This window comes from Pelobates fuscus, chromosome 10, assembly GCF_036172605.1.
Source record: "Pelobates fuscus isolate aPelFus1 chromosome 10, aPelFus1.pri, whole genome shotgun sequence".
NCBI classification, from domain to species: domain Eukaryota; kingdom Metazoa; phylum Chordata; class Amphibia; order Anura; family Pelobatidae; genus Pelobates; species Pelobates fuscus.
The window spans coordinates 30,133,471-30,145,646 of record NC_086326.1 but is presented as its reverse complement, the minus strand read 5'-3'; the positions used below and the strand labels follow the sequence as shown (position 1 = coordinate 30,145,646).

At 39.6% G+C, this 12,176-nt stretch overlaps 1 protein-coding gene across 1 annotated transcript in view; it reads left to right on the top strand.

The window, feature by feature from the left end:
• PDCD11 (programmed cell death 11) overlaps positions 1 to 12,176 on the top strand; it is a 38,503-nt gene that overhangs the window by 6,004 nt on the left and 20,323 nt on the right. Inside the window, exons 3-12 of the mRNA XM_063435028.1 lie at positions 69 to 212; positions 1,007 to 1,174; positions 5,823 to 5,984; positions 6,930 to 7,053; positions 7,576 to 7,757; positions 7,967 to 8,074; positions 8,713 to 8,919; positions 9,475 to 9,602; positions 9,748 to 9,808; positions 10,336 to 10,482. Coding sequence (XP_063291098.1) covers positions 69 to 212; positions 1,007 to 1,174; positions 5,823 to 5,984; positions 6,930 to 7,053; positions 7,576 to 7,757; positions 7,967 to 8,074; positions 8,713 to 8,919; positions 9,475 to 9,602; positions 9,748 to 9,808; positions 10,336 to 10,482 — 1,431 coding nt within the window. The remainder of the gene's footprint in view (positions 1 to 68; positions 213 to 1,006; positions 1,175 to 5,822; positions 5,985 to 6,929; positions 7,054 to 7,575; positions 7,758 to 7,966; positions 8,075 to 8,712; positions 8,920 to 9,474; positions 9,603 to 9,747; positions 9,809 to 10,335; positions 10,483 to 12,176) is intronic.

The window sequence follows — 12,176 nt, the reverse complement described above, 5'->3', positions numbered from 1 at the left end:
ATCTTTTAAATGTAATGACTGTATGAAGCCTGTTAAATTTACTGTTTTTTTGGGGGGTGTTTAACCAGACCCATCATGAGGAAGATGACAATGAACCAATCAGGAAGAAAAAGAAGACCAATCTGGTCAGAGAGAAACCAAAGTTTATTCGTCAGGAAAAGCGGAAAACACCTGTTTCAAAGGAGCAACCTGTGGATATCCTGAGGTTTAAGGTTTGTTTTTCTATTTAGCTTTCCTTTTCTTTACCTGCTGGGGATGCATGGACCATTCTAATTGTGGTGGGCAATCTACTAATCTAAACTACAGTATAGCAAATTGAAATCCAAATGACAATTGAGGTTAAAATGGCCAATTTGTAATTTTAGCTGAGTTGGAGAATATTTCCAGATCACCTGAATTTTGTCAATTAAATTAGTATTTGCAACAATTTTGAATTTATTGAAGAAAATCCATAAGTGTTCATGATTAATTCCTGTAGTATGAGTAGTGTTTACCAGTAAATAATATTTATGAAAATAGATGCATGCCCTTTCAAAGCCTGTCCTTTGAGAACATTATATTTACATTTTTTTTGTTTGTTTTGTTTATCTCTAAAGGGGAGCTGTTGCTTCCCGGGATTTTTAATTGTTATCTTTACATACCACACGTCTTTAACAAATATATCTTTCAGAGGTGTGAACAATTAAAATAAATGTAGAAATATACACCTCTTTATCTTGCAACAGGGTGCCTCCATCTTACCTCCCTGTCAGTCATTGTTATAAGCCTATAAAGTGATTCCTTACAACACGTTATTTACTAAGGAGTGAATTTCAAATTCAAGGCCAAAGTACCTGAATGGAAAGCATAACTGACTTACATTTTTTTTGTAGTTTGGCTATTTCCCCCATAACTTTGAAATTCACATTTAGTAAGTAACTCTGCCTGAATTCTACATACATGTTCTGTACCCAGCTTTGTTAGTCCTATCAGATGGCACTCATCACCTGGCACTCCTTTGTTTCAGAATCTCAAGGTTGGCATGCTGTTGCTGGGATGTGTAAAAGAAGTTAAAGACTTTGAAATGGCTATCAGTCTGCCATATGGAATGACGGGATATGCCCATGCAACACATATTTGCGAGGCATACTCTAAAATTCTAAGTGAGCAGGCAGAAAAAGATGTCCCTTTGGAGGTAAGAACTCGTTCATATGTTTTTTTTGCCACAATGGCTTTTTGCTGTGTGTACCATGTACGCAGACAAAAATTTATATTAAAAAATAATATGCTTGCTAACACAATAATGCGTTCATATAGGCTAAGGGTTTAAAGTTAAATTACCACTTTGGTTAAGCTTAGATGTGCTGTACCCCCATGTGTTATCACTGAAAATAGTATATTTAATTGCTTTGAGAATTCTATTTAAACACATTGCTGCAGTCATTTACCACTGCGTTCATTGGCAAATTCAGCTAACACAATATGGAATCTATAGTGGAGTAGAGCAGCTTTCACAGCTCCTGCCCTTGACCTGCACCTGGCCAGCCTGTTACCCACTGGACCCCAGGGAAGCCACCCACACCGCTAGATATACACAGAGCTGCAGAATAAGCCTCTTCTTATCCAGTCCTCACAAACACACAGTACTCACAAATAGTGATGTCGCGAACATAACATTTTCCGTTCGCGAATGGCGAACGCGAACTTCCGCAAATGTTCGCGAACGGGCGAACCGCCATAGACTTCAATAGGCAGGCGAATTTTAAAACCCACAGGGACTATTTCTGGCCACAATAGTGATGGAAAAGTTGTTTCAAGGGGACTAACACCTGGACTGTGGCATGCTGGAGGGGGATCCATGGCAAACCTCCCATGGAAAATTACATAGTTGATGCAGAGTCTGGTTTTAATCCATAAAGGGCATAAATCACCTAACATTCCTAAATTGCTTGGAATAACGTGCTTTAAAACATCAGGTATGATGTTGTATCGATCAGGTAGTGTAAGGGTTACGCCCGCTTCACAGTGACAGACCAAACTCCCCGTTTAACGCACCGCAAACAGTCCATTTGCACAACCGCAAACTCCCCATTTGCACAAGGTTGGATACCAAGCTAGCCATGTCCCGTTCCTTGTCCTCACTGATGTCATTGAAGGTCTCGTACGTACAACACCAAGGGTCCCCGAAAGGTGACAACAAGCCCCCTGTATTTTATTTTTTATTTTTTTAATGTACACTACTGTTACACCAGATATGAGTTGCACTGGTGTGACACTGTGCCCTGGCAGGCCCTGAAATGCACACGTGTGAAGGAAACTGACTGCTATTATATTACAGTCAAAAAATTTTTTATTTTTTTTTTTTTTTTTTTTTAAATGGACTCCGGATAGATGCCTCTGGAATGGGAGGTACGGGTTGAGATGGTACGCATACCAGTGTCTCAGGGGCCAAATAAGCATTTCTGGACAAAAGTGTCTGATGGGCCTGGGCAATCTGGTCCATACGGTGATCCTGTTCTTAAAATCTTGCCTCATCGGAGGCCATTTGCTGTCCTAGACCTGCAGGGCCCATGGTCCTATCATAATGTCATGATGTAATACCCCAACACGCAGAGTTTAGGATAGCAAGGGACAAGACTAGGATATAACTTATTACCTGGACTTAGAATGGCCAGACTAAACATCAGACAGAGATAAAGCGTAATCAGAAACGAGACGAGGTCATGGTAACAGAGAGACTACGAAAACGAGAACAAGCCAGAGTCAGGTAGATGGTAATCAGTCACACGGGCAAACAAGACAGGAAAGGGTTAAAGATAAATTCAGAGTCAAGAACAAAGCCATGGTCAATACCAAAATAAACAAAATAGATCAAGGAACGCACTAAAGGGTACTGACACAGAAACCACAATAGGACAAAGTGGATAGGGCTAGGGAAGTTTAAATATCCTTTAACATTTGATTGGCCCACGTCATGCCTACGCCCCCAAAACGTTTGTGTGTGGGGGTGCTGGAATGACGTGGGCCAATGGGAGCCTGAATCAACTTTTGGCTCCCACTGCCCCTTTAAGAGCGAGCTCGTGACTCGAGCCGTGCTCCTAGTGCCAGGCGGGCCACGTGACCGATTACTGCGGTCAGTGCACGCGGCTAAGTCAGAAGAGGAGATCAAGCCGCAAGCGGCTCGTGTGGAGGCAGGAGTGATCCAGCCACGCGCGGCTCAAGCTTAGGAGCCAGGTCGGTCCCAGGATAAGGTAAATACAGCCACAACCACTTATCCCAATCACACACCTTTCCTAACGTCCTATCCCATTAAAAGCATATTGCCGCGTATTTAATAAAACAGACCCCGTACTTCATCCAGTTTACCGATCGATGGTTCGATATTCTGAGCCCTCTCTGATTTACTGTACACGACTATTCAATATTCCCACACATTTTATATAGCATTTTATGTTTGTTTGAGACCACCTTAAAAATATTGGATATCGCTAAAAATCATGATCACTATATACTTTCTCTACAAACCTCTAAAATGAACCAAACTACTCATCCATCCGCTATACCACTTTATACCACCTAGAACTAGTTCCCAGTTAAAATACTTGACTCTTACTTACCCACACTCAGTCATGCCACACACATTTCACCACTACTCTCACCGAATCCCTCTGACTACGGCTAAATTCATCTTCTACATCAGAACACTACTCCTAAGATTGGGTTGTATCCATGTCACGGGTTTTTCATTTAGAATAGGGGCAGCTTCGGTCTCCTTCAACACTGACACTCCAGTGCATATTATTAAAAGATTGGGCAGATGGAAATCCTCAGTCTACAACCGATATATTCCTCATCCTGAGAAAGAAATGAGGAAAGCTTTTAAAAGTTTGGCTTTGTAAATTTGATGCAATAAGTGTGTTTTTCTTTAATACATTTTCACCCTCTTTGCATGAACCCGATTTACATATATTACTAATATATTTCTGAACATATATATTATATTATTCACTCACTCACTCTCTGGGCCGTCCTAGGACATCATGCTGTCTAGGTCCAACGATAAATGACTATGGGGGATAATGTATAATAAACACAGGTTACTGGCTATGGGGGGATAATGTATAATAAACAGGTTACTGGCTATGGGGGATAATGTATAATAAACACAGGTTACTGGCTATGGAGGATAATGTATAATAAACACAGGTTACTGGCTATTGGAGGATAATGTATAATAAACACAGGTTACTGGCTATGGGGAGGATAATGTATAATAAACACAGGTTACTGGTTATGGGGAGGATAATGTATAATAAACACAGGTTACTGGCTATGGGGGGGATAATGTATAATAAACACAGGTTACTGGCTATGGGGGGATAATGTATAATAAACACAGGTTACTGGCTATGGGGGGATAATGTATAATAAACACAGGTTACTGGCTATGGGGAGGATAATGTATAATAAATACAGGTTACTGGCTATGGGGGGATAATGTATAATAAACACAGGTTATTGGCTATGGGAGGATAATGTATAATAAACACAGGTTACTGGCTATGGGGGGGATAATGTATAATAAACACAGGTTACTGACTATGGGAGGATAATGTATAATAAACACAGGTTACTGGCTATGGGGAATAATGTATAATAAACACAGGTTACTGGCTAAGGGGGGGGGATAATGTATAATAAACACAGGTTACTGGCTATGGGGGGGATAATGTATAATAAACACAGGTTACTGGGGGGGGGATAATGTATAATAAACACAGGTTACTGGCTATGGGGGGGATAATGTATAATAAACACAGGTTACTGGCTATGGGAGGATAATGTATAATAAACACAGGTTACTGGCTATGGGGGGGATAATGTATAATAAACACAGGTTACTGGCTATGGGGGGATAATGTATAATAAACACAGGTTACTGGCTGTGGGGGGGATAATGTATAATAAACACAGGTTACTGGCTATGGGGGGATAATGTATAATAAACACAAACACAAAAAAAAAAAGAATGCAGCTTCAGAATTAATCTAAATTGTATGCTGTCTAGGAGGTGGGAGGGTCTGCTGCTAATTGGCTGGAATGTGTCTGCTGACTGTGAGGTTCAGGGTCAAAGTTTACTCAATGATGACGAATAGGGGGTGGACCGAACATCGCATATGTTCGCCGTCCGTGGTGAACGCGAACAAGCTATGTTCGCCAGGAACTATTCGCCGGCGAACCGCTCGGGACATCACTACTCACAAACTCAACACCACTGACAATCTACATACACCAAAGCAACACCACAAGCAGCCCCACACATACACACACCCTGGGAAACACACTGTGACATATCCTCCACACACACAACTCCACAAGAAGCCTCCATACACAGCCCACAGTCATAGGTATCATACACAATATCACAAACTACTCATGAACATATACTGTACAATATAACAGCCCACATATACACAAATACAATGCTACAAAGCAACTGCAGCCCCTATAAATAACACAAGCATAATATGGCTACATACACATCTCAATTATAAAAAAAATCTAAGACCGACATGCCAAGGGTCTTCACGATCTTGTTTTGACACAGTACCCCTGCCCTAACTCAACCCAGCCTAAGCCTTTGGATTTAATGTGTGTTTATTTTTTTGTTGTTGCAATTTTCATTCACTGCTCATCATGGATTTTGTCATCCAGTTCATGAAGAAAATTCTTTGTGAAGAGCTTTTTTTTTTTTTTACCCTATCCTTATATATGGAGCTATTCTGAAGTATTTCTCGCAAGCATTCAAACTTCAACTGTTTACATCTTCCTACACATTTTAGGCACTTGCGCCCCTGCCTGATCTGTACTGTCCTGGGATGCTGGTAAGATGTGCCGTCAGTAGTTTGGAATCTACATCTCGTGGTTTTCAAAGCATCAAACTATCCATCAATCCGCAGGATGTCAACAAACTCCTCGCTGACGCATCTTTGCGACCGGGAATGGTATGCATTTACATTGTATCCGTAAAAACAACTTGTATGTGTTATGAATACAGTAGCATGTTCTGCAGGTAAAATGCATTGTGTCTGTAATAGTCTCAGATACCTTTCGAAAAAAAAGGTAGTGATGAGTATATATAAATAATCATATCGATAGTAAAAATTTAATACATATTCATTTGTGTTGTTTATTGAACCACATAGAATGTATAAAATTATTCATATGTGGATGTTGCCTAAAGGATAGAGGAATCTGTTTGAGAATTTCTTTTACTGATAAAACCTCCTTAAACAGTGATGATATAATTTGACTTAGAAAATAACCGTATATTTAAAGGAGCAGTATAGTGCCAGGAAAACAAACTTGTTTTCCTGGCACTATAGTGTCATTAGGTCCCCCCTCCTGCTGGGCTGAAGGGGTTAAAACTTAATTCCTCTGCGCGTCTTCCTGGGCTTCCTCGCCGCTGGGGAACTCTCCTCCCTCTACCGACGTCAGCCCGAATGTGCATGCGCGGCAAGAGCTGCGCGTGCATTCAAACCACCCATAGGAAAGCATTACTCAATGCTTTCCTATGGACATTCAGCGTCTTCTCACTGTGATTTTCACAGTGAGAATCGCGGAAGCGCCTCTAGCGGCTGTCAGTGAGACAGCCACTAGAGGCTGGATTAACCCTCGGTGAAACTGCAATGTTAACAGCTGCAGGGTTAAAACCTGGCGGACCTGGCACCCAGACCACTTCATTGAGCTGAAGTGGTCTGGGTGCCTATAGTGGTCCTTTAAGTTTTAGGAGATGTTAATTGAAAACTTGCCTTCTTCAATGACGCAGTCATTACATTTTTACACTTTTGTTACAATCTTTTTTGTTACTTCCTCCTCCCATCTGTGTCCCCTCAGAATAAAATGAAATGTTGATGGTAAAAAAAATAAATATTTTTTTCTCTTTCCAGCTGCTTTCAGGGTGTGTATCCAGTATAGAAGATCATGGGTATATCATTGACTTAGGAGTCGCTGGAACTAAAGCCTTCCTGCCCCGTCAAAAAGCTCAAGTATATTTAAAACAGACAAATAAATGTAAGTCATATACTGCTTCATTATAATAGCAAAAACCATAACTCCAGACTTCCTCAGACACTCAAGGGTGTGCTGACTGCATTATTCTGTTTCAATTATAAAAAATGGACTCTGGAGGCACCTTGACTGTCTTCAAAACCGCAATACATATTAAACATATTAAATGAGAGCGATGAGTCTTAATTGTGCGGTTTGCTAAAAACTCTGCATAATGGCACATCTTCCTGCAACTGTGTCCAAGATTCCTTTATTTAGAACAAACCTGAACAGGAACGAGGTGCCTTTCTGCTTCGATTTCCTAAACACTCCCATACTTGTAGATGGGTATCCCTGTTTCAAAGCGAGGAAAGTCTGAATTGATGGAACTTTTATCCATTGAGTTCTACATTACCCTCTGGTGTTGATTGTATCTCTTGATGATGGGAGTTGCAGTCTGAAAAGAGAGGACTTGCCAGGATTTACTGACTATATTTCATGTTTTCATGCCCATGCACACATTTACACGTCCGGTGTCTCTTTCAGCGACATCTCTGAAGGTGGGACAGTATCTGAACTGCGTGATTGAAGAAGTGAAGAATGATGGGAGGATTGTGCGTCTGTCGATCACGCAGCCTGATGTCGCTGCAGCTGTTGCAACAGAGCAACAGAACTGGTCTCTTAATAATTTGTTGCCAGGGTTGATTGTTAAAGCCACTATTAAGAAGGTACGACCTATTTGTATGCAAGTTGTTAGCAAATGTTAACACAATTTAGAGCCTAGATTGAGTGTGGTCTGTGTGATCTATGTAAAATCTTTGTAACCAGTGACATGTCTGTTCCTCGTTGATCTCCCTTCCTGTTATTTGCATGACGTTTGCAGTAGATTCTTCCCAAATACTATTTATATTTTTCTAAATGTCCCTTCTTTTCACAGGTGTCAAATGACAAAATCACCTTGTCCTTCCTTTCATCCTTTACTTCGACAGTAGATTTCTTACACTTTGAACCCAAAAAAAGCAGTGAATACAGTGTTAACCAGGAGGTAGGTACCCAAAACAGTGCATCAGAGTATTGTTCATGGTTAGTCAATAAACAGGTTCAACACAATTAGAAGCAATCAAAAAACATGGGGTTTTGGTTAAGTTATTTTACCAAACTTTGTAATTGTTAGAACCTTGCTCTCTTCAGGAAATTAATGTTTGCATTGAATTGGTTACTCAAGCATAACCGTCTCGTTCTCTTTGTTTTTCCACATAAGCCAAAAAGGAGTCAAACAATGTACATAACATAAATGTACATGTAGTAGATGCCTTCGATTGTGAAATTATATATTTTAAATGTGTCATAGAAGCAGGAGAGACTAAGAATTTTGCTGAGGCATTAAAAAAAAAAAAAAAAAAAAAATTAACATAACTTATATATTATTTTAAAGGTTTTATTTAATTGTGTAAGTTATGGTCCCCCTGTGAAATATTTTTAGTACAGGGTTATCCACTAAAGTGAGAATTCAAAGTGAATTTAAAATTTAAGTTTGAAATAGGCAAATTGGAAAATATTCTATAGTTCAGCTAAGCTTTCAGTTTGCCTATTCTGGCTTTAAATTTGGAATTTTGTTTGAATTCACTTTGAATTCTCACTTTTGTACATAACCCTGTCTGATGCATGACCATCTCACCGCAGGTCAAAGCTTGTATCTTGTGGGTCGATCCCTCTTCAAAGAACATCCGTCTGACGCTTCGCCAATCATTGATCCAGCCGGGCACCTTACTACGCCAGCTCTCCAGCAGTCTGACTGGTTCTGTGTTGGAGAACTGCACTGTGAAAGCCTTGTTTAAGTCCGTGGGAGCATTACTTGAACTCAATGGCGACACTATGGGGTTTGCCTTCGTAAGTACTAATAAACCTTTTAAAAAAACAAACCTTTTTTTTTTTTTCCCCCTCAACATATCCTGAGGCAGTGTTGTATACAATCCATTGTATTTGTGCTCTGATATTTAAACTATGCTATGCTATGTAACAGGGAAGGCCACCCACCACTATCCAGCTTGTTGAATGACCATTTACATGAATCTTTGACACATACTGGATTGTTTAGCAAGGACTGTTATTATTTTATTATACTTATTTTATACTTATTTATAAAGCATCATTGCATTCTACAGTGCTTTTTCATTGGTACATTTTAATTTCAAAATGTTTCTTTACTGTGTAAGTTTCTTTTTAATGTGTGTTTTGGCAGTCACATTTTTGTAAGTACCCTTCCTGCTTAACAATCATGAACAATAGCAAGCACCAAGTATTTGAACTTGATATTGTATGAAGAATAGTGCTGGTGGTAGTTGTCCATCGACATAATTCTGGTAGTTGTTGTCCATCGACATCTGAAGGTCCAGAGTTTGAAATTCCTGGCGTAAACTCTTTGTCTGTTCACCTTATTTTCAGAAACACCAACTTCTTTCAAAAGAAGAAGAATCCAAGGGTCTTGGAAAGTTCAAGCAGGGCACCAGCCACACGGTGCGTGTCCTTGAGTTTAGCCCCATGGATGAGACCATCTTCGTCTCTTTAAAGCCGTAAGTATGACCTTTTCATTTCACACCCCTGGACAATGTTCTCAGCTTGTGACTACAAACATAGTATGGCAAAATGCCTAACCTTCATCCGTTATATATGAAAGCTTGGTCCTCTAACACCTGTCTGTACTCCTTGATCTTTTAGGGGCATCATTGGCGGACTGTACCTGACGCACAATGAAATAAAGGCTGGACAGCTGTTGGAGGTAAATTACAATGTTGATTTAATACATTAAGTAATGACCTGTTGTCTCGAAAATATGTCAACATATGAAATAAGTCTTAAAGGGAGACTTGAAGTACCATAATTACTACAGCTTATTCTAGTGGTTATGGTGCTGGGAGACTGTTTATAAGTGATTTTACAAAAAACATGTTCTCATGACACCTGAAGACCTTCAGTTCTGCCACTAACCAGGTAAAAAGAACTCTCCATATCCTCGTTATTGGAGCCAAATTCGGCTATGTCATATTACTGTTCACCCTAGCCAGATTGGTTACAAACATTGGAAAATATGATCCTTTGTCAATGTTGTCTTCTCTAATCTTATCCAGTAATTGTGCATATTGTTTTTTTCTCTACTCCTTCCCAGACATGGCCTAAATCTTTTTTTTATCATTTTATTATAAATTTGTTCTTTAGTATTGTTATATTGTATGCTGTACGCAATAAACTCAAATTTCACTTGTATGTTATTTTCTTACTCCTCAATTAATTTATTTTTCTGTTTAGGGGGATGTGGTGAATATTGAGCCTGTAGGCATGGAAGTGAGAATCACCAGTTACATCTCTGGCCTCGTACCTCGTCTCCACTTGGCCGACGTCCAGCTACACCAGCCAGAACTAAAATACAAGAAAGGACTCAAAATTAAATGCAGGGTGAGCATAAGGAGTCCTATTACTATCACATTGTGCCAAAGCAAAACATTAGAAGAAACTGTCAGTTCCACAATTTTAGCACAACCTTCTAACAAACTAAATGTTAGCTATTGGTCCTGCTATTATTTTATTCTTCAAATTTAAAATTCTGTTTATTTTTTTTAATTCATTGCAAAGCCTGGCAACATATGTACATTAGTTAATGCTTGCACTGGCGTACACACGAAGCCCCTACTACACACAATGCAATTCCAGTACTGATAGAAACATAGAAACATAGAATGTGACGGCAGATAAGAACCATTCGGCCCATCTAGTCTGCCCAGTTTTCTAAATACTTTCATTAGTCCCTGGCCTTATCTTATAGTAAGGATAGCCTTATGCCTATCCCACGCATGCTTAAACTCCTTTACTGTGTTAACCTCTACCACTTCAGCTGGAAGGCTATTCCATGCATCCACTACCCTCTCAGTAAAGTAATACTTCCTGATATTATTTTTAAACCTTTGTCCCTCTAATTTAAGACTATGTCCTCTTGTTGTGGTAGTTTTTCTTCTTTTAAATATAGTCTCCTCCTTTACTGTGTTGATTCCCTTTATGTATTTAAATGTTTCTATCATATCCCCCCTGTCTCGTCTTTCCTCCAAGCTATACATGTTAAGATCCTTTAACCTTTCCTGGTAAGTTTTATCCTGCAATCCATGAACCAGTTTAGTAGCCCTTCTTTGAACTCTCTCTAAGGTATCAATATCCTTCTGAAGATAGGGTCTCCAGTACTGTGTACAGTACTCCAAGTGAGGTCTCACCAGTGTTCTGTACAATGGCATGAGCACTTCCCTCTTTCTACTGCTAATACCTCTCCCTATACAACCAAGCATTCTGCTAGCATTTCCTGCTGCTCTATTACATTGTCTGCCTACCTTTAAGTCATCAGAAATAATCACCCCTAAATCCCTTTCCTCAGATGTTGAGGTTAGGACTCTATCAAATATTTTGTACTCTACCCTTGGGTTTTTACGTCCAAGATGCATTATCTTGCACTTATCCACATTAAATGTCAGTTGCCACAACTCTGACCATTTTTCTAGTTTACCTAAATCATTTTCCATTTGGCTTATCCCTCCTGGAACATCAACCCTGTTACATATCTTAGTATCATCCGCAAAAAGACACACCTTACCATCAAGACCTTCTGCAATATCACTAATAAAAATATTAAAGAGAATGGGTCCAAGTACAGATCCCTGAGGTACCCCACTGGTGACAAGCTTCAAATATACTCCATTGACTACAACCCTCTGTTGCCTGTCACTCAGCCACTGCCTTACCCATTCAACAATATTGGAATCCAAACTCAAAGATTGTAGTTTATTGATAAGCCTTCTATGTGCAACAGTGTCAAAAGCCTTACTGAAATCTAGGTAAGCAATGTCTACTGCACCACCCTGATCTATAATTTTAGTTACCCAATCAAAAAAATCAATAAGATTAGTTTGGCATGATCTCCCTGAAGTAAACCCATGTTGTCTCTGGTCTTGAAATCCATGTGTTTTTAGATGTTCAACAATCCTATCCTTTAACATGGTTTCCATCACTTTCCCCACTACTGAAGTAAGGCTTACTGGCCTATAGTTGCCCGACTCCTCCCTATTACCTTTCTTGTGAATGGGCACAACATTCGCTAACTTCCAATC